The following is a 23,476-nucleotide window of genomic DNA, read 5'->3' as shown; positions in this document are numbered from 1 at the left end:
TTTGGGGGAGTATTTTGTTTGTTTTTAAGTCAAGTTCAGCATTGTAACTTCTTCCTAAATGTGGGAAGTGCAAAGTTTCATTCCAGCTAATACTTTGCAGGTGCTCCTCAGAACACAGCCTGGTCATCTACCCCAGCCAGACACATTACATAGAAGATCTATTATGCAGATATCAGATCTTGCCCAAAACCACACAGTATTTCCTCAGCCTGACTGTTCACCATATGAGGCAAACAAGGCTAAGTGAGGGAGAACAAAGACTAATCAAATGATTGGCCATGACCAGCCAGCACCTTCTAAAGATGCTAGGGGTGAGGAGTGTTGGAAACTATGGTTATAGGCTTTCTGCACTTGAACCACAAACTGTCTTCTTAGTCAAGACAAGGTCAAGCAGTAAAACCTTTGGTGCCATTCTTGAGATGATACTAGCCTTGTTACTGCACTGCAGAAGCACTTCCCTCACCAGCCAATTTGTTCTGGCCTGTGAGCAAACCTCTTCTGCCTTGCTTTGGAGACCTTCAGGAGAAAAAAGCTAACCTGTCACCACCATTCACAGCTACTGTGCCTCACTGGACAAGGCCAATTAGCAGGAGGAAAGACTCATTGGAGAGTTAACATTTGAACTGCTATTAAAAGCTCTTAATAATGGATTCTGAGCAAGGCTGTTAAACAAGACACCTCACACACTCCTTAAGTCCCAGCACCCAAGAAATTTACCTAACTGCACTTCACCATGTTTTGAGGGCTGTGTGTAATAGTTGAGCCAGCCTCACAAAAGTGGACAAGTAACTCATTACCTTGCTCCTAGCTAAAGAAACTAATCCTTAATTTCCACCTAGACTAGGAATTGCTTCATGTTGCACTGAATTTTCTAAATTGAAAAGGGAAAAAAAAACCAAACCCAAAAAAATATGAAAAGAAAGATAAAAAGCTTTTGTGATTGGAGGATTTAAATACATTTCCTGCTAATGGGGGAAGTTCCCCAACAGGAAAAATACTGTTAACAGCTCCAGTTTGCCAGTGAGCATTCATCCTTGTTTAGTGTGCTTCCTTTTTACCCACTCAAAGAAAATGCTAAGAAGCCAAATCTCAAATTCCCCTTTGGCATTTGTTTGGTCCCAGAGAAGTCAGGATCAGCAGAGTCCTGTTCACGTAGGTTTGCTGTGTCCCTTTGCAGTCTCCTCAGTTACAGTTTCCCTGGAGGATGTGCACAATTTCCCCTACAGTAACAGGACACTTGAGCTTTGCCTCATGAGGGAAAGTCACTGGAGATAGATGGAAAATGTTTAGTCCCTTTATCACAAGCAGAAATCATTTGGAAAACCCCATTACCAAGGACTGTGCTATTTTTAGAGAGAGAGAGCTCTCACTTAATTGTCTTCTCTCCTTCACTAACACACTCCAATGCCACTCACAGCTAGGAAAGAAGAACGACAGTAACATCCTGATAAATACTGATTTTTTGCTCATGAACTTTATCAGCACTGTGTCCCAGCATGCTGGTGGAACAGGATATTCCACCTGCTATTAGACCCAAGAAAACACTGAGCCTTTGGGTCAGTAGCTCTCCGAAAGTCCTCAACAGCTACTCGACAGATGGATGTCAGAAACTCCAGAAGAAAATAAACAAGCTACCTGTAGCTGTTGTGCTCATACACTACGAGTGGTTCACCATTAGGGAGTGTTGGACTCAATTATTTTCTCATTTATGTCAGGCAAACTCCTCTGGGTTCCTGAACCCAGCTGTCTTTGGCCCCAAACTGAAAAAATCTGAGCAAGTCCCCAGGCTGCCCTGCAACCATGAATTGGAACACGCTGACACTGCAGCCTGCCCAGCCTCACTGAGAAATGACTGTCACACAGCAGCACTAACCCCTTCCCAGCTGGGTCAGGGACTCCAACTACTTCATTCACCTACTTTGTGCTGAAGTCTGACAGTAAGAAATTAAATCTAGACACCTATCAACAGGATGGGGGGGGAGGGGGAGGAGGCGCTCAGCTTCCTTTACACACGAATGCCCCTAACACAGGCCCTCCCCGCGCTTAAAAGACAATTCATCTCTCTGACAAGCTACTGCTTCACATGTCCTGCTCACCTCAGCACTTCAGAGAGGTGTTGGCATGCGTGCAGAGAAACAAGACTGGAGAACTCTTAGTACAAGGTACAGAGGCTTCAGCAACAATGGGCAGCAAATGCACCAGGTCTCACCCAGACCCCATGAAGAGTGTCTGTAAGATAATGAAGATCAGCTCTGCCCCAGAGCATTTCCAAATTAAGAGATTGTCTTTCCATCCATGTCCTACCCCACATCCAGTCTGTCTAAATCAGAGCAGCTCAAAGCAGCGGTATCAAAATAAACAAAACAAAACAAAAACAACAACAAAAAATAGCTGTTTGGAGGATTCATTCTAGCATCTGGAGGTAGAGGTCCCACCCCTTTCTTGATTGCACTTCTTGCTCCATGTTAGGTTCTCAGAGCTTTAATTGGAGAAGAAGTTTCCCTCTGGAGGTGACAATGGTGGAGTTGGCATATTAGTAGATCCCACAAAGAGGCAGCTCAACTTGGGCTTCAGTTCGTTCCAAACTTTACTCATCTGTGAGTGGAAAGAGAGAGCAAACAGACATGACATCACAGCAGGCAATCATCTCACCACGCTGTATTTTAGCAGCAGGTTGAGAGTACTCAAAGGCACAACACATTTACTGAAGTAGTTTGGGGAAGTCCAGGGCACCCAGATTGTCCCTTTTTGACCGGTGCATTACAATGCAGCTCTGCGAATGTTTTACAGGGCACGCACGGGAGGGAGATTTCCCAACCTTGGTTAAATTCCTTCACTGATGGGAAGGAAGGGGAGACTAAAGGAGGTGAGACTTTTCTGAAATAACAAATGCAAGAAAGCCTGTGAAAGGAAAATGCTGAAAGCCATATTTCATCTTGGATTCAAGGCAAAAAGAAAGAAGTTGCTCTTTATTGCATGATTTCTGCACAGCGCAACAAACCCCAGATTCATCTAGCAAACACATCACTCATTACAGAACAGCCAGTTACTTCATGGCTGGGGCTTCTCCCACCCTACAGATAGCTGAAGCAGAATTAAAAAAGGAAAACAAAGCAACTTGCTGCAAGAAGATATGGTCTTTCAGAGGGGTTAGAGGCCAGTCTTAATTCTCAGCCCAAAGTGGAAAGACCTTCGGTGACTTAAGTTATGAAACTGGACAGATGATTGAGGGAGGAAGGCCCATGGATGAAAACAAATACACATTCTCATTCGAGTTTTGGGAGGCAGAATACAATCCAGAAGCACTCACCTCTTTGTGACCCTGGATCTGGGAGTTGACAAAGGCCCCCAAAATGTGAGAGGTGAGAGGCAGATAGATGTGGATGAGCTGCGTCTCCTGATGCAGGCAATAGAGAGAGAAGTAATTCCGCAGCTCCATGGTCAGGATAGCATTTTCTTGCTGAAAGAGGAGCAACTCTGAAATGCATTCCCAGGAACAGGGTGTCGAGGTTCACTTGCAGCAGGAGGAAACAGCATTCCTCACCACAGAATCACAGAATCAACCAGGTTGGAAAAGACCTCAGAGATCATCAAGTCCAACTTATAATTCACAGCAGCCATTCAAACTTGTACCAAACCCCTAAAAAGGTTCCTGGATCACTTTGATACAGGAGCAAACTGCACTTTCCACCAGGCAGCAGGAGAAAACAGCATTCCTCACCACACTAGCAATTCAAAGTCATACCAAACCCCTAAAAATGTGGTTCCTGGATCAGTTTGATACAGGAGCAAACTGCACTTTCCACCAGGCAGCAGGAGAAAACAGCATTCCTCACCACACTAGCAATTCAAAGTCATACCAAACCCCTAAAAATGTGGTTCCTGGATCAGTTTGATACAGGAGCAACTGCACTTTCTTTCTACTATGCAGACTGCTGTTTTCCACAGCTCCTGAAAATATTGTGTTGCCAAAGAGCAAATAGAATAGAATAGAATAGGGTGGAATAGAATAGAATAAAATAGAATAGAATAGACCAGACCAGACCAGGTTGGAAGAGACCTTCAAGATCATCGTGTCCAACCTATCATCCAACACCACCTAATCAACTAAACCATGCAACCAAGCACCCTATCAAGTCTCCTCCTGAACACCTCCAGTGATGGTGACTCCACCACCTCCTCGGGCAACCCATTCCAATGGGCAATCACTCTCTCTGTGTAAAACTTCCTCCTAACCTCCAGCCTAAACCTCCCCTGGTGCAGCCTGAGAGTGTGTCCTCTTGTTTTGGTGCTGTTTGCCTGGGAGAAGAGACCAACCTCTGCCTGTATACAACCTCCCTTAAGGTAGTTGTAGAGAGCAATAAGGTCACCCCTGAGTCTCCTCTTCTCCAGGCTAAGCAACCCCAGTTCCCTCAGCCTCTCCTCATAGGACTTGTGTTCCAAACCCCTCACCAACTTTGTTGCCCTTCTCTGGACACCTTCCAGCAACTCAACATCCTTCCTAAACTGAAGAGCCCAGAACCAGACACAGGACTCGAGGTGCGGCCTAACCAGCGCAAGCGGTGAGGAAAGCAAAGGCATTTTCCGTGTAGCACAGCAGGTCGCTCACGCTACCCAAAGCACAGGTTACCCACTCAGCCTGCAAACACGACTGAGATTCACAGCAGCAGCATTACAGGAATCCAGTACCACCTTTTGTTCTCCCAGGCACCTGCCCTACCTCCACTATCCGAGACTCCAGTTGCTCCACCGATTCTGGTTCTTTGTTCTGCACGGTGGCGCTCATCATCTGCTTCTTCATCATGCTGTACTTGTGCAATGCTCGCTGGTGCTTGTGCAACACCCCCTTCTCATGTCTTTCACACAGGTCCTTTGTGGGAAAAGCCAAAAAAAAAAAACCCAGGTACTCAGTGGAAGCTAAGAGACAGCAAGCACACAAGTACATCAGGAACACAAACACACAATCACCCTTTATGTAATTTCTATGTCACAGATTTTTGTTTCTTTTTCAAGAGGGTCAAAAAAAAAACCCCAAACCCAAAAAACAAACATTGGCAGCTAAGAATTCAAGGAACAAAACTTCCTGGACCCAGACCAGTGAGCTCAAGAGGCAATCTAGAGCAACACTTCTGCCAACACTTCGGCTCTTATCAGGCCTCTTATCTTTTGTGCCCTTCTCAATAAAGTGCCTGCAATTAACTGTGGTAAGAGCTTGCCAGTGTCCTTCAATTTCAGACCAGGCCTGGGAATTGCAGGAGAGGCTGCCACAGAGTTTCAGTAGGTGCTTCTAAAACAAACAAACAAAAACCAACAAAAAAGTGCCTTTGACACAAAGATTAGTATAAACAAAACCTCTTTCATTTGCAACTGAACTCATATCTCCATGAACAAACCAGCAGGGATCTAATTCACTGCTTTGACTCAACAGCAGCCAAAAGTTAGCTGATCCATATAGTTCAAGCAGTCATATTTTTAGCTTCTTTGCAGGGTTTGTAATTTGCCAAGTCCTCATCACAAGATGAGCTGATCAGCATGGCTACAGAGCTAGCTATGGCCAACAGCCACTCCCCTCCCTCTACCAGATGCCCAGTTGGCCTCTGAACTGGCCTCCCAGACAGTTTTCCATCCACTTTGCGTTACACCCTACGAAGGGCACAAGCTTGCTCTAAATAACTTTCTCACTGGCAGAAGAACAGCAGAGCTCACTTTATAGGACTGGAGTAAATCCAGGAAAAGGTTCAACTTCTCCACCACATAATTCTCTTCCTGTTTACCCTAGAAAACAAGGGGAAAAAAACACATTTTGTGTAAGCCTGGCAAGAACAGACATCGCTGTTCTTCACATCCTTACACCATGCCTGCCTGTATTCTCCAGGGCACATCAGCACTTGTACAACCCCATCAAAAGTCTTTCAGATGGCACTGGAGTGTTTAGTCTTCAGTATGCAGGACGAAGATCTGACTGGAACAGGAACAGCTTTTCCAACTGACTGCCTATTATGACAAGGGGACTTAGTTTCACAGTCCTGCACGTCAGCCCTTTCAGCTCACCCTGCCTGGAACTTCTTGCTCTTGCAGGTCCTTCCAATCTTTCACCTTCCCTTTTACAAGACAACTAATCCATTAAGGCTGTAAACACCTCCATGTTCTCCCTAACAGTTCATGCATCAGAAGGCAGAGATGAGACAACCAAGCCAAATTTCACTGCTTCTTTGTTGTTATTTTACTAACTACTGTCTTCTCTTCAGGTACCAATAAAGCTCTCAGGAGCATCAACTCTGGAGAGAAAGACCTGGTCTGACTGATCTACAAAAGCATGCTGAGTATTTTAACACAGAGAGAGGAAGAGAAGTGAAGACAAACTACTACTCTTCCTCCCCAGACTGTCATGTTCTCTCATTATTCTAACAGTCATTATCACACTGCACACTTACACAGGAATATGAGGCTTCTGCCTGAATGACTCTCATGTAAAGTTTAAGTACACAAATGTCAGAATTTGGTTCAGCAATAAGTCCTTCTGGATTCTCTGCAGATGAGCAAGATAGAACACAGCACTTTTGGACAGCTCAGTGTAGTGGTACAACTTGTCCAATTACCATCTGAGATTAAAAAAATAAAGTAAGCTTTTCCTTCCTTTTTATTTTTTTATTCCCCTTCCATTTAAACACAGCCCAATTTTTTCAGTCAAGATTGAACAAGCAGGCTGGTGGTTGAAGGTGTGAGTTTGGACTGCAATCTCCCTCTTAATTCTAAGTGCCTATGTCCACAGAGCTCATGACTCAAGACGAAACGGAAGGCAGCAATGCAGCTCCTTCATTTTGCAAAAAGAAAAGAACTCACCTGCTGCACAGCCTTATCTGCCAGAAGTGCAAATTCAACAGACAGACCCTTCAGGGCTTGTTTCAGAGTCCCCCATGTGCTGTTATTCAAAGCAGCCCAGGAAGGAAGCGGTGTAGTGTCGGAGCCCAGAGCACTAGAAGGAGATAAGTAGTGTTCACATCTAGGAGACAAATTCCACTTCTTTTGCAGAGAGCAGTTCAGAGTTTCAAACCTGCCTAAACAGGTGGCAGTGCTGAGCTACTACAGCACAATCACAAACTCAGAGCTGTGTAAATCCTGGGGGAAGAGGCACTGCAACCAGCACCTGAATGTCAAGGTATCTGTATTTCAACTTGCTCTAAGGAATGCAGCCTTAGTGGAAGGTTGACATTTCCTTCTTTTATAGCAGGAAAAAAAAATTATGATGACCCTTAGCATGCTCTGAAAAAACTCATTCCTACCAGACCACTCACAGATAAACCTTACAACACTTTTGTGTTCTGAAGAAAAAATCCCCATGGTATGAACACTGACATTAGCAAATCCTCTTGCCCCCAGCCTACCTTAGCTCCTTTCCAAATATGAGAAGATCTGAGGCATTATCAATGGCTCGAGAAGCTATCCTCTCTGCACGGTCCCGGAGCTTATAAAAGCTATTATAAATATTCCTGATGAGCTCCCTGCTGGCAGCAAACTGGGCCTGTATGTCAGCTGGAAGGAAGTCCTGAAGAAGGGCAAAAGAGATTTCTAGTGGACAAATCAGAGGCACATTCACATGCAATAACTGTGGGCACAGAGAGAAACTGGCTTCCCTCCTGTGCTCACTCTCCCACGCCATGCTGTAACAACCCAGAAGAGATCAGCTTCACAATTTAGGTGTCCAAGTCAGATATCATACAAAGACCTCTCTTTCCAGAGGAAGAAATAGCTTCAAATACTGGATGGTAGACAAAATCAGCAAAATCTGCTATGGATTTAAAACAAGGTTTCAAGCTCACAGGTTGTGATCTGGTGCTATGACTAACTGTCAGCCTGGCAAAGTCAAGCATGCACTGAATGTTTAGCTTTTTCTGACTTCTGTACTGCTGGTAAAAGCCTGAATTAAGCTCTAGTTGCAAAACCTTTTGCTGGCATTGCAGGAACCTGTGCAACAACTCGCTTGAAAATTGCTCAATGAACAGAGTGAATGTGTATTTAAAACTTGCCATAGCACTAATCACTGGGATAAACAGATATGGAGAACTCGCAACTAGCTCCTTTAGAACAGTCCAAATTACTCTCCCACAGGGAGAAGATGACAGAATGAGGGCATGAACATATGGGGAAGCCATCAATCTAGATACTAGCTTTTAAATTGTGCAGTATGTGCATTTGCTTCTTATGCAAGTACAACAAACTCTGAGAAACACGTTCTGAGCAGGATTCTTTGTTTAATCTTTGTTACACTCATGAAGCAGCATTTGGCTGGAAATACCAGGCCCTTAAGAGTCAAGCAGTTAGCTGATCTTTTTGATAAAAATACAAGCTTAAAGATCCTTCACACTTCTGGAAACAACTCTCCTACCTGAGATCTCCATCACTCAATAAATGCTGTAAACTGATCCACCCGGAGGAAAGAGCCATTCAAACCTGAGTGAAATGTTGCAAGAAATGTGTATACATACCTTGGCCTGGGTAGCTAATCTGCAGGTCATAAATTCATCTCCTACTCCCTGGACCAACTCCCTTAGCTTATTCTGTACATCCTGGAGAAGATCCAGAAACAAATGAGCATGAAAGAACAACGTAACACACAGGAAGTTCACACGGGTCTCGTAAAGCGACGGTAAGGCACAACTTAGCAACTACAGCATTACCCAGCTTAGGCTTGATTTAAGGAAAAGTATAACATGCATTCCCCTAGGAACAGTCATCACTTTCAAAACACCACACTCCTGACACTGAGTGAAATTACCTTCTGCTTTCCAGCTGTAGAAATATGTACTGAGAGAAAATTCTCCTCACCGTGGGAAGCAACAACATGCAGGTGAAAAGCAGCTCTGAACTCTGTGCCCAGTGAAGAAGGCAGACTCAAACTATTGCTAACAAGTACTCACTGAGCCACTGAAGGACAGAAAGAGTTTCAAGAGTACATCTTCTGAGAAGGGGGGATGTCGAGCCACCAGGTTTATAAAGCGCTTCAGTGCCCTCCTCCTGGATTCTATGAATTCTCGATCAGCTACAGGAAGAAACATTCAATTTCAATTCACACACAAGGGCTGCTGAGAAAGAAGAGCCTTGTACTTAAAACCTTTGCTTCAGTACTCAAAACCACAGAATGGTTACTTATAGCATGTCAGCTCCCTAAAACAGATCTTTTGGCTTGACCACCAAAATAAAAATCCATCGAAGAGGCTCCTTACATCTTATTGAACTCCAGCATAATTATCTCTGTGGTTAATTCCACAGGGTGGGTTAGGTAAGCAGGATAAACAACCAAATCTAAGACCTGAAGCCTTGGCCTGCAAACTGTGGGCATACAAAGATTCTTATTCCTTGGCATCCGTTCTGCAGCTGGAACCCAGAGGGGACCTCACCGCGTTTGGGACTTGGAATCGCAGCACAACACTCTGTTGTTTGCCACCGCAAGGATCACTGCCACTTGCAAAGTGATCATCCCACAAATAGCTATGGAGTTTTTGCTCACTATTCTGAAGTCGTAGCTTCAGTCTCCTGCACCCTCATCTGTTCCTCCTCCACACTTTTAAGCACTTCAGGGCTAGAGTGACAATAAAAGGGTTTAAGCTGCCTGTTCAAGATAAGTACCCATCTTTCTCATGCAAGATGTCAGGAAGTGATTTGCAGATTGCTGGGCAGATCCTTGTCAACCTGAGAAAGTTCTGTTCATCTTCCTGAGACAGGAATACTTTCTATCTTACTGCTGTAAGGCAGTAAATCAAAGTCCCTGGAGTTTTTCAGGAAAGATGACAAATGAAACTACAGTAAGGCTGAAGGAAAAGAAAGCAACACAGAGGAAAAGCAAAGAAATCTCTTCCCCATGACAACAGCCAGATCATGATAGGGTATTACTCTTCCAGCCTCAGTTTTAAGTTGGGAGTTTGCTGCCTGCAAGGACTCTTTATCATGATCCTCAGTGCAGTATCCCCCATCAAGTGATTTTTCTGTCATTAAGGTTGCAGATCTTGCCTTTGCTTTGTTCACTTTTTAGCCTACATGGAGATTTCTGGCATCATCTACACACTTCCTCAGTTTGCTGCTGTCTTCCAAAATGAGCAGAGCAGATGATTATTTCCTCATCAGACAAAGTAGGCCGTTGTGAAAATAAAAGAGTAACTGAGAAGAGAAGCATACGGAGCACAAAAAGCATGTAGCTTTGTCCGTCCACCTCTGGGACTGAAGATATTGCAAGGGTCACACACCTACACTAATCCATCAAACCCTGTGTCCTGCCATTCCATTTGTCAGCCCATTAACCTGCTCAGAAACAAGAACTGCCCGTTCCATTTCCTTCTTCCTGTTTGCAGACCACTCAGGCAGCTTTTCTACATGCAGTCACTGGACTAAAGACAATCACCACTGTCTGTCTCAACACATTTTTGGGCTGCATTAGGACTGTACTCCTGGCACAGTCTGGGAACTCATCCTGTCAGATTTTTTCCTAAACATATGATAATATGGGCCTGGAGAATAAATGTTGTGAAGAACAACTGAAGGAGCTGGGGCTGTTTAGCTTGAAAAAGAGGAGGCTGAGGGGAGACCTCATTGCTGTCTACAACTACCTGAAAGGAGGTTGTGGAGAGGTTGGTGCTGGTGTTTTCTCACAGGTAATTAGTGATAGAACAAGAGGGAATGGCCTCAAGCTGCCACTGGGTAGGTTTAGACTGACCATGGCAGTGGTCAGGCACTGGAATGGGCTGCCCAGACAGGTGGTTGCATCACCAACCCTGGATGTGTTTAAAGGTGGTTGGGATGTGGTGCTTGGGGATATGGTTTCGGGGTGAACCTTGTAGAGTAGGGTTGTTGGTTGGACTTGGTGATCCTGAGGGTCTTTTCCAACCTGAATGTTTCTGTGATTCTGTGATAACTGTGGGAAGAAATGCCCTGGGGAATGCACAGGAGCACCACCAGGGTGGTGATGCAAGGAAGCAACAGTGACTGACAAATGATATACATTGGTAACTTCTTTCAAGCATCCTCCCTCCACTGAGGTCAGAGAAGATGACTTTGCTTACAGGTGTTGGATGAATTGGAAATTTTGTCAGTTCTGGCTGAGAACACTTAAATCAGGTCAAATTTAACAGACAGGGTTTCACAACCCCAAAAGAAAGGTATTCACAGTTTGCATTCCATCCTAAGGACATGTGACCACTGAAGCTTTTCAGCACTATTATTTTCCTTTGCTCCACTTCACTCTGCTCCCTGCTTTGCTCACTGTTTACCAATCCCTCTTCACTGTAGCAATACATTGACTCCTTGACTGAAATCAATTATTTATTGAAACAAGGTAAGCTTAGCAGCATGGGCAAGGAGACAGGCAGTGAAGAGCTTCTTCTCTCACAGATGCAGTATAAAACAAGACAGGATTTTACACAGCTATACAACACACAAACTAACCAAAGTTTAAAAACAGTGCAAATATTTCAAATTAGTGAGAAAAAAAAATATACCTGAAGGAGCTTTGATATGCCTTCAGTCTTGGGGTACTGCATTGCTTTCTATTCTAACAACTAAAATACACTTGAACAAACTGACACACTGACTGCAGCCTGTGAGGAGCTATCCTGAGCAGATCAATAGGCTCCTTTTTAGAACAGGAGACCAAAACCAGGGGTGATAGCTACTTTTAAGGCAGTTGGTTTATCTGTCAGAAAAACACCTTTTTGTACATAAACTGAGAAGGTGCAATTACCATTGCCTGCATCATAAGGCTTTTTGTGAAAGCCAATACTGTAACAGGCAGTGCTGAACCTGTTCACATCAGTGTTCACTTTTCAGCTGAGTGTGTGAAGTCAGGGCCCCGCAGTAACTCAATGGATTCAAGCCTGCTCCCACTGGAGAGGCCACTTTGCTGGTTGCACACAACCAGCTCCTCTGCAGTTTTAAACCTTTCAATACAGATCTTTCTTTTTCTCCCACTATAGAAAAGCAATGGGATTTCCACAAACCTTTTCAACTCTGGACACTTCACCAGACACCAGAGTACATCCCACAGCTTTTCAACAGCATGGTACCGACTCCACGCCCTTAGCACTGCAGCACTGATCACCATCACAACCTAGTTTCCTAAACCCCAACACCTACAACTCTGCCATGCTCTTGCACAGAATGACAAATCTTACCCAAAAAGTCAGCAGACATTGAACTTCCACACAAAGGAACCCCAATGAAATTTCACATTCATATTTTACCTACAGGGAATTTCTGGGCTGGCAACAATTCATACCTCTGAACCTTAGAGCAGCAAAGCTGTCTTCTGAGCCAAGCAGAAGATTGTTTTCCACAGTGTGCCCTTAATCATGCTTGCACCACAGCCCCTCCAGTCAAAAGGTGACCCAGGTTTACCTCCCAGCATCCTCTTTGGTGGAAGTGCTGGCACCATTCGATATGGGAACTTCTGAAGCAGCATCTCATGGAACACCACAAAATCATTGTAGCGCCTGTAGACTGAGCATCTGAACCGCTGCAGGTAAGGGAAGGGGGAGAAGAAATCAATACACAGGCAGGACAATCAGCAAACAAAACAGAAATCCTACCCAGAGGCTGCCAAAACAATGTATTTCTTCTCTTAAGAGGCATTGTGGTTGGAAGGAGGGAGAAGACTCCAAAGGCAGTCACCTTTCAACTGTGACAAGAGATGGCATTCTTCTAACTACAGTGTCTTGGGTTTGTGTGGAAAGGTTTTGGTATTGCATGGGTGGCAAGGGTGGCTTATGTGAGAAGCTGCTAGAAGCTTCCCCTATGTCTGATAAAGCCAATGCCAGTGAGCTCCAAGATGGACCTGCTGCTGGCAGTCTCTCTGGTAACACATTTAAGAAGGGTAAGAAGTTCAGTAAGAGAAGGAAATGAGAATATATGAGAGAGACAGCCCTACAGACACCCAGGTAAGCGAAGGAGGAAGTGCTCCAGCTGCCACCGCAGAGATTCCCTTGCAGCCAACAGTGAAGACCACAGTGAGGCAGAATGCTGCCCTGCAGCCCATGGAGGATGGAGGACCCCACACAAGAGCAAGTACAAGCCTGAAGGAGGCTGTGACCTCATGGGAAGCCTGTGCCAGATCCTGGCAGGACCTGTCACTCCAGCAGTCACAGGAGCCCATGCTGGAGCAGGTTTGCTGTCAAGACTTGTAACCCCATGGGGAAACCCTGGAGCAGTTTGTTCCTGAAGGACTGCACCTTGTGGAAGGGACACGTGTTGGAGCAGTTCATGAAGAACTGCAGCCCATGAGAAGGACTCAAGTTTGAGAGGTTTGTGAAGAACTGCCTCCTGTGGGAGAGATGCCATGCTGGAACAGGGGAAGAGTGCAAGGAGTCCTTCCCTGAGAAGAGGGAGTGTCAGAGATAGGTGTAATGAACTGACCACAATCCCCATTCCTTGTGCCTTTGCACTGCTGTTGGGGAGGAGGGAGAGAAAAATTGGGAGCAAATTTGAGTTGGGAAGGTGTGTTTAAGATTTGGCTTTATTTCTTGTAACCCTACTCTGAATTAAACTAATTTCCCCAAGTCTGTTTTGCCCATGATGGTTATTGGTGAGTGATCTCTCCCTGTCTTTACCTCAACCCACAAGCCTTTCACTGTATTTTCTCTCCCTTGTCCCACTGAGGTGGGGGAGTGACAGAGCATCTTTGGTGGGCATCTGGCATCCAGCCAGGATCAACCCACCACTTGCTACACTGAGAATAAGATTTTCAGTTCAAAACTGGAATTGGTAAGTCAGATTTCATTCACACACAGGATGACACAGACTACAAAAGGAAGAGGAGAGGGTTTCCCATGAAATTACAACTATCCCTAAATGTGCTGTGGTCCCATTCCAATACACCTTCAAACTGTCTTCCAAACTAGACAGAACATCTAGAAATTGTGCTGACACTCCTAAAGTGCTCTGGAGAGCTCTTTTCTTGAAAGTAACTACAAGTCCCTCAGCTCTTGCTCTTAGGAACTCTCTCTAAATCACTTTCAAATCCAGAGATGGCAAAATAGTCTTAGATCATGTTAAGTATTAGCCCAAATGACTGATGCTTTAAGTGAACTTCACAAGAGAGAGGCCACTTACTGATGTTAGATCTATAAACAAAGATTGAAAGTTCCTTTAAAACCTTAGCCCTTCAGTCTGCATTTCTCGGATCAATACGTAGAAGGGGCCAAAAGAACTAGGTTTTCATTCCAAAGGAGTTAGGAAGCATCCAGAATGAGACACTTAGGAGGCAGAAAACCTTTTAAAATAATCAATAAGTAAGAAACTCACAACCCTCCTCCCACACACACACACAATTCCTACAAATTCCACTACTGGAGCAGCAAACAAGCCTGCATAACACTGTACTCACTCTCCCTGCATCTGCATTGCACATTGCCCACCACTTATTGGGGCACTATGTTCAAAACTAAAGCAATGAGGCACGTAACTGGAGCACGATGGACACAACCCCTAGGGCCTCCTTCTGTCTGCTTTGCAACCTGATGTCGATTCACGTTGCAGTTCTCAAGTGAAGCTCAAGCCAAGCTATGCTGCTTTTTGAGGCTACAGCTACAGCCATAGGAGGTGACAGCCAACTGAAAAGACCTGGTAATGAGTTCCCAAATTCAAAACCTAGAGAGACCACCAAGGTCACTGAGCCCTGTGCCCCACAATCATGGGCAAGAATAATCAAGGAGTCCTAGAAAGCTCACAGAAGCATTCACTGTGGCTGCCCTTCCACCCTCTTGGCAGTCTCTGACAAACTTATGGACATCAATCAAAAACACCTAAAGCCCCAAACATCACTAAGACAAGTGACCCAAATGTGTCTCTGAATGCGTACGACGGTGACTACAACAGCTGGAGTGCTACTCAGTAACTAACACTTTGGTGGCCTGGGAGATGTAAATTGCTCAGGTCTGCTTTGAAGACAGATTTCCTCCTTGAAAGAGCACACAGAAGCTCCTGAAAAGCTATTTCCCTGGCTGCTCTAGAAATAGGAAAGGATACATGATCTTCAATCCTCTCTTAAATTAAGACAGGAAGCTACAGCTCCAGATTGAGGCAAGTAAACTCAAAGCAGCTTGGAGTCTGCAGAAGGCTTTGCAGTACCTTAAAACAGTTTAGTTCCATTCTATAATTCAACCCTGCCAACACAACTTCTTCACTGGCTCAAAGTAGCCTGGAACATCCAAGTCACCTACACCAGTCCACTAGGAGAATATTCAATTCTCAATGTCTAACATCTGCTTTTGTACAGAGCTCAGGTTTCGGCCAAGGAAACTAGCAAAACACCCACCAAAGCTCAGTTGCAAGATGCTTCATAGTGCAGAAGGCCAGGTCAGGGAAGCATAGTGCTACTCTGCTATTAAAAGCCAGCCCTGACCTACCCAAAACCAGCATCCCCCAACACATCCATCGGATTAGTCAAGACCCTGTGAAGAGCAGCTGCACAGGTGGTCTTAAGGGGACACAGCCAGACCAAAGCTTGTTCATTACCTTGCTGGAAACCTCGTATTCCACATGTTTCAGAAAAAGGCCCTTCTTCTCAGGTATAAGCTCCACCTGCACACTATCCTTGCTCAATAGCTCTTGGAGGGTGTGGGAAAGCAGCAGTGGATTTCCCTGGGGTGCCTGCATTAGAAACTGTTCCGGTTCCCTCGGTTCATTTACTGGAGGCTTTGCCAAATCTAAAAGACAAAAAGGAAAAAACAGTCCAGTTGAGCTGATAAGATAAAGTGAAAGATGTAGCCTCAAAATATTCCCTTCCCTCTCTCAGTACTCCCACAGTGATGCAACACTCAAGCCACTCCCCTTGGAGGTTATGCTCCTTCACACACGTTCAAGACATGGGTACCTCCCTCTTCACAACACCCAGGAGCACCACCAATTATCCCGAGTCAGAAAGCCATCTCTACTAAGCAGAAGGAGAATCGCAGGCCAAATTTGTTCTGTGAATCAGCAGAGAGGCCTGCATTTCCTGTCTGTCCAGCTCCCACCACAGCAGGATCTGCCAAAATGAACAAAATCCTAGCTCAGCACTTTTGGATCCTGCCTAGAACAACTCATGGAAGGAAAGAAAAACGTGTCATTTCACTGAGCTGCAGAAATTTAATACAGTCATTTTACAGGGCATCACAAAGGAAGGAGACATTCCATTTGACATAATTGTACTGAACTCCATGGCAGTCTGCTGGAGTGGGTGTGAGTTACAGTAATTTGCTATGTCAATATGCTTAAATTCAAGTGCCTAATAAGGGCTACCAACCCAACAGTTCCTCAATCACAACAAAAAAAGCTCTGCTGCAATCTTTCGAAGCGACCTGTTCCACTGCTTCTAGCTAAAAACCAAACAGCTTTCGACAGTGAATTCAACCACTGCTGGATAAAGCTGGACAGAGAGATCCTTGCTGATTCTCAGCCAGCTGAGAATGTGGGCACTACATTAAAGAATGGGCAAAGATTCAGAGTAGTCTCTTATCAAAAGATTGCCTGCCGCTCTGACCTCCTCCTGATAAAGATTTACCACCTGTTCCTTCACATGATCCAAGCCCTGACAAATGGAGAGAACAGGTAATCTCCAAATACCTCAGAGAGGCAGCTTCAGAACAGACACTCCATTCTTTGTTCCTTAAAACTGCTTAAGGAAACCAAACCCAGGACAAATGACCTTATCCCGCATGTCTCATCAGGCTTCGGATTCCTGCTAATGTGACTCAGAGAAGCAAGTCTTAACACCTCTGCTTTAACAGACCAATAGATCACCTACTAACCCCACCTACATAGCAGCTTCTAAAAAAGTTCCAGCCACCTGCCAGAAATTTTATGCAAGCTAATTAGATCTTGACATGGGATGCTGCTGGATAAAACGATAAGGTATCTGTATAGCCACTTCTCAGATAAATGCTGAACTGAGTAGGAGAGGAAGAAAGAAAATTCAGAATGCAGTGCAGAAAAACCTTGCCCACCTCTCACGAGGCAGCAAGGTATAGCAAACCACACAATCAAGTGTCAAAAACACACACAAAGAGAAATAGGGAACAAAACAGCCTCTCTCTCCAGAGTAGCGGTTCTCTGGATGCACACCCTTGTAATTCTGGGGGTTAATTGCTCAAGACCCATCAGCATGACACAGGAAATTTTGTTGCTCCTCCAAAACACACACACACTCACACAAGCTTACACAGAATTCCAGTCCTCTGTGATGCTAAACCAAACGGGCTCAAGTTGCAGAGGCAGTCATTGCAAGCTAGCCTCCCAGAGGGGCTAGCCAAAGTGCAACCCACTTGCTTCCCTGAGAGCAATGCCAATCTCTTCTAATACAACACTCCTCTTGCCTGTTGATTCACTCTGCCTGCTTTCTATCTTTCTGCTGGCCAACCAACAAAGCAGGGCTTTCACAGCACAAGTTCCTTAAACTGGGCATCAGCACTGCCCAGTAAACTAGTGACACTCCCGGTGACAAAATATAGGTACTGGGAGAAAATACTTATAGGATGAACCATGAATCCTTCAGCATTTCATCTGTAAGTCCTGGAATCTGGAGCATGAGCGGCCAAAGTGATGCTGAGAAGGTTTCTCAGAATCATTACAGTGATCTGAGACCACTACAGAGCAAAGCCCTGTGGAAAGATCTAGACCAGACCCAGCATTTCTTTGACAACTCAGTCACGTCGCTCTTCTCATTTGTAATACTTTGCCATTTTCCATCAAGTCATTCTCTGAATTTGCTTGCTAAAATTCACCTATAAGGAAATACCTTCTCTTTATCAGCAGTTCACACACCTGGTTCTTCCTGACATATTCTGTAGCTTCTTTAGATCTCAGCCTTGTCTAAATATGTGAAATACTACAAATCAGACAACCATACAAACAAGTTTGACTAATTACTGTTTAATTAATAATCTCAGCATGTTCCATATCAAGAAGACAGCTACCCAGAGTGAATTTACACCCTCAAACCCTGGTCTGAGAACACAGTAAGATGACTTTGGAACAGCTGTTAATCTGCTTTAGGAAACACTTATGGTAGCATTAACTCTAACCCTGCAGAGCAATATATACTGAAGGTATTCCTCAGCCCATTTTTCATTCTACTTACTAAAGAGTCAATTCAGGAACAGCCTCAAGGGCCCTGGCCAGGAATGGTGGATAATAGTGGAACTCATTGGTATGAGCTCCTGTGTTCACCCCATAAAAGGATTTACATGCATTGTAACAAAACACTTAATGCTCCCCATCACGCACTGGCTGCTGGAGAACAGCTAATTTTGAAAACATTCCCTTTGGTTTCAGCAGATCATTATCTAGTGAAGTTTATGTACATAAAACAGCAAGTGAATACAGAAAGGAGCTACGGAATGGTCCCCTGGAACACGGGGAAGCAGCCAAAATAAAAATCAGCTTTTTTTGGCTAGACTCTTGCGCCAGCAGCTCCTCAATCTGTTGTCAATAAGATACCAGGAAGGGGCCTGGCAGAACTGCAAACAATTTGATAGAGAAGTTAAAAAGAATGTGTGTGTGTGTATGCATACACATGCAAACAAGAAGCTAACAAGATGACAAGAAAAAGTTGAAAGAAGCATTCAGAGGATGGCCTCATTTTTGCTTTGGTCATAAAAGCAAACAACTCTGAAAACACTGCAAAACATTCGTTGGGTGGTTGCCCTTTTTGTTTTTTTTTGGTAACAAGTCAGGTAGCCTTTGGACTGAAAGCAGTTGAGAAACTTGCCCCGAGAACAAGTGACATAGAAAGCTGTGCTACTTTATACCACATATTTCAGGCCTTAGTTCGTGCCCAGCGTTCATTACCCCCATTTATGCAACCAGACAGATCTGCCCTCCACAATTACTAGTTTCCTCAATCAAAACCTCTAAAAATGACACATTCATGAAACCCAAAGAAGAATTTCAAGTGCCTGAGTATGTGAGCAAGCACATCCAGTACAGAAAGGGCAATGCGAGAGCTGGAAGCAGAGGTAGTAAATCACAGTATAGATCTCCCTTCCCTACTTAAGTTCTGACAACCAAATTTGGAGGCCTTATCTCCATTTTACAGATGACTGCTACTAACAACTCCTTATTACACCAGGGTGCTAATCAGCTACATTTATTAGACATACTTAAGCAGAAGGTGCTGTAGAATTATTTGTTACGTTAGTAGTTAACTTTCTAGGAAGAGAAAGGAGCCTGAAAGGAAACAAAGCCTTTAGGAGAAATAGCTAAGATTTCTTGCCCACCACCCCAGGTCACCACCACGCAGAGCAGAGGTGATCCTGCTCATGGGAAACTGAAGGAGTACCAAAACTATTTCTGTACACAGATATCTCAGATTTCTCCCTGGCAAAAATGTGGGCTTCACTACAAAGTCCTGGGCCAGGAATACTAAAGCAGCAATGTAAATGTCATTCATCAGCATTTCCCTTTCCTTTCTGTCTTCTCATGAAAAGTCTCAGGAATTATGGAAATGCCTTTCCCCCTTATTGTGTCAAACACATTCCTCCATAATTCCAGACCTCAGTGCCCAAATCAACCTCTCTCAAAGCTGCCGCAGTTTTCAACTACAACTTCAAACAGATTCTTTGCCTCGCTTTGTTTTTTTCACCCCTTTCTTACTTCTTACATAACTTGAAATCCCCTAAAAAGCAAGAAAAGAGAAACAGAAGTCACACACACATTAAAAAAAAAAGGCAATGAAAACTTTGTTCCTATTAAAGGCTTTACTTTTTTTTTTTTTTTATTGAGACAACTCTGTGACTGGTTTGGGGGTTTTAAGGCATTTAAACTTGTGCAACTCTTACTTAGAATGGAGCAGTCTGGTTTATTTAACAAAGCTAACTGATACACAGAGCTACGTTGCATGGAAGAGAAGTCCCCAGGTTTTACTGGGTACAGGAAAAATAATCCTATTTAGCTTTGCTAAATTCAGAGATGGGGCAAGTCTCCCTTCCTCCTCACAATTCACTTGTAAACACAAGCTATCCGAACATGACAAAATAATACACATGCTATCATAAAATTAGGTGCTGAAAACCAGGCTCTAAAACTTTATTTTTCCCCTTAAAAAGGCACCAACAACCAAAACCAAACAAACCATCACTGCTCTCTCAGTGCAGACATCAAATCCTGCACTGGCTGCTCTGAGGAGTTTTGGGTTGGTTTTTAATTTTGGCTGTTCGGGGAAGGGTTTCTCTCCCTGCTTTTGCTGTTCAGGTGGTTGGCATCGCTATGGTTTTGGTGGTTGTTTACTTGGGTGTATTTTTTTCCCCACCTAAGTTTAAGATATCTCCTCAACACTCAGTGCTTTCCAAGATGAAGCAGAGAAGTCATTGCTTCTCCTTACAACTCAACAACAGGTGAGGTGATCAAAGTTCTATTTAAATATCAATGCATTTCTGCATTCCAAATAGCTGTAGACTTCTAACTGCTTCTCAAAATACCACAACCACACACTACAGTGAAAAAAAACATCCAACACCAAGTTGAATGTCACACAGTAAATCTGTGCAACCAAATGAAGAACTAATTTTAAGACCAATACCCTGTTCTTTTAACTATGCTGTTAGATCATCAAGTGATTAATTAAGCACTTTCCCAGGTCTGGGAATACAAGGAACATATTCCTTTCACAAGTCAGCCATGAAGACACAAGTCCCAAGCTGCAGCAAACACAATAAGGTGAGATGGAGCTACACACATTGAAGAAATAACAGGATTAGGGGACAAAAGCCCATCAAAGACCACTCACAAAGACCGCAGCCACAAAAAGTCAAATCCTCACTAAGGCAGTTTCCCAGCTTGCAACGGAGGATGGCTAAACTATCAATGTTTTTTTCACACAGCTCCAACAAAGAAGTTGAAAGTGTAGTAATTCACACCCAAAAATGCAACCCAAAAAGCAGGAACACGTGCAACTTTGTCCAGGAAACTTCCACAAGGGCCTTTTAACTTGGCTACAAAACTGCCACGTTTCCACAGTCATTCTTCCTTAACACAGGTCAGTAAAATCTAATCAGAAGAAATTTTTTATCATTAAATTTTACTTCTCATCTTCCTTCCACAAGTCTCACCCTCTTAATTATGCTGGGGTAAACCTTGATCTTAGCATTTAGGCCTTAAAAAAAGGGGCATGCCACCCCCCACACATCAGTCTCCCAATAGCCTTTTCGCACGTTTTATAGTTAGAACAAACTCATCTATGTCTCAGCTGAAAATCAGGAAGAAGTCCTCTCTTTTTGTACCAGTTCCATGCCTGTAACCAGTAACTTTCTCTCCACCAAACTGCACCAACCCGCTGAAACATGAAGATCGCAGGGGAAATCAAGAGTGGCGATGTGCAAATTCTCCTGTCTGCAACTGATAGGGCCCTCCCTACCAAGCCCTCCTACAGGCTGCACAAACAGTTAAATATTGACCATTAGAAGAAAAGGAGACACCCTGCTCCTTTCCCAGCCAACATACCTGGGTTACCTCCCTGCAGTCCTTGCAAAACAGCCTCAAGTGGAGCAAAAGCCAAAAAACAAAAACCACCCCCCAAAAAAACAACAACAACAACAAAAATCCACACACCCAAAACACCAGACCACAAACAAACCACAAAAACCCAAACCCAGAAACCCCACAAAGTCAATACAAGTGACTCTGCAAAACTGACTTGAAGGTACTGGACGTCATTCTTTCCCTTTTCTCTCTTTACTGTGTTACTTTTAACCCTGCAAAATACGAAAGACAGCATTTTTATGTGCAGTCTTAGGTGGGCATCAACAATCCCTGCCAGGACTCCTGTTACTCAGGAGACTTCAATCCTTCCAGAGTATTTGCTGACAAGCTGCTGATCTCCAAGAAAGTTATATAAGGGTGTGAAACTTCCAAGATCACTGAACTCACATAGTGATGCTAGGAATAAAAACACTGTTGCTTTCACAGCATTATTTTTTTCTTATGCTAGTATCATCAGACCCCTTCTCTCAAGGGTAAAAACATAATCTTTGTCAAGGAAAGCCAAGTTTTCTAAATCAAGCTAAGCACCGTCACCAGCATGGAAGTTAATTGGATCAAGCATAATCAATTTTTTTTATCTCTATAGACTCCTGGAAGAGATGGTGACTCTCTAACAGACATAACTGAACAAGCTCTCTCTTTGGTACAGTAGGACATTTTTTGCCTCAATATCCCAAGATCTTACATGAGTCCTGGACAGAAATATTCCAAGACAATTTATTTATAAGCATTACCTGCACCAGGAGCATCACAGGCCTATCAAAAGCACACTCACACTGGATCCTGAATATAATCCAACCAAATAGTTTTTTTCCCATAGTTTATGCATTTGTAAGCTCCTTCTTTCCAAATAGGAAAAAAAAACCCAAACAGTACAAATTGCTATGCACCGAACATTCACTGCCAGTATGAAACTTCAGCCACTTTAAGAGAACTTTAGAGAACTGTATTATCCAGTTTTCCCTCTAAAAGCTTCACTTAGTGTAACTGCTATGAGCCTGGCATATAATTTTCTCCATTCTCCCAGAAGCTCTCTCAGTTTCTCACTTCACACCAAGCGCTGGCAGCATTTGGCTGCAAGTTTCTCGAGCTCACACTCAGCTCCGCGCTCTTAAAACTTCAGCGTTTGGAGCTGCTCCTTCCTTTTCGTGTTGGATCTGGTTTTGGCTTGGGTCAGTAAGGAGGAGACGTGGCTCCGTCCCGGACTCCGTGACAGCGCCTACTGAACCGCTTCGTAATTCTCCTCGCACGCTTTAACGTGCCCCCGGGTCCACTTAGGCGGGCGGGGTGCGAGCACACCAAGTCAGGTCACTTCAGTACCACAGACGCGCTCAGCCGCACGACTCTCCAGAGGGAAAGTTCTGGTTGGTGTCCGCGCTAAGCCCCGGCAGAGGGTCTAGCCCCAGCAGAAGGGCTCCTCGGGAAGCTGACCTCCGAGCACCAGGACGCGACCGGCCGCCGAGCGCTGCCCCTGGGCACAGCAAACCCACCGGCCCGGGACGCCCACCAATAGCCCCCTTAGGGCCACCAAGCGCCAGCGGCCACCTTCACGAGTGGAAAGGAACTCCCCGGCACCACGAAGCGGGGCACCGCTGGGGCCCGGCCGTGGCCTGGCGGCAGGGCATCTCCCCTGCGGGCCGGGGCCGGTACCCGCCGCCCCGGGGAGAGAAGGGGAAGGCGATGGCTGTTTTACCTCAAGTTTTGGCGGGCGTGGCGGCCCCGACCCCACCCGAGAAGCCCCGTCACGTAGCGCCGAGAGACGGGGCAGCGCCGCCGGCGTCGGGGCTACTGCCTCGCCGCCCACACCCTCCCCGCGGGCTCCCGCCGCCCCGTACCTGTGCCGGCGCCCACGGTGCCTGCGGGCGGCTCGCCGTCCATCGCGGCAACAGTCATGTGAGGCCAGAGCCCGGCGGCCGCCCTCCCCTTCCTCCGCAACGCCCGCCTGTCAGCGCGGGCGGAGCGGGCGGGGAGAGGCCGC

At 44.9% G+C, this 23,476-nt stretch overlaps 1 protein-coding gene across 1 annotated transcript; it reads right to left on the bottom strand.

Moving 5' to 3' along the window:
* Nucleotides 1-896: 896 nt before the first annotated feature.
* SNX8 (sorting nexin 8) lies at nucleotides 897-23,433 on the bottom strand. The gene is made up of 11 exons (XM_054180344.1): nucleotides 23,334-23,433; nucleotides 15,499-15,689; nucleotides 12,385-12,502; nucleotides 8,919-9,040; nucleotides 8,487-8,567; nucleotides 7,386-7,546; nucleotides 6,844-6,976; nucleotides 5,707-5,775; nucleotides 4,721-4,870; nucleotides 3,311-3,460; nucleotides 897-2,595 (listed from the first exon to the last, which is right to left on the bottom strand). Exons 1-11 carry the CDS (start codon nucleotides 23,389-23,391, stop codon nucleotides 2,482-2,484), a joined length of 1,347 nt encoding a protein of 448 aa, XP_054036319.1. The 5' UTR covers nucleotides 23,392-23,433; the 3' UTR covers nucleotides 897-2,481.
* Between the last annotated feature and the right edge of the window lie 43 nt (nucleotides 23,434-23,476).

The sequence above is a fragment of the Dryobates pubescens genome, chromosome 4 (genome assembly GCF_014839835.1).
Source record: "Dryobates pubescens isolate bDryPub1 chromosome 4, bDryPub1.pri, whole genome shotgun sequence".
Lineage (NCBI taxonomy): Eukaryota > Metazoa > Chordata > Aves > Piciformes > Picidae > Dryobates > Dryobates pubescens.
The sequence above is the reverse complement of the archived record's forward strand: the minus strand, read 5'-3'. Positions and strand labels throughout refer to the sequence as shown.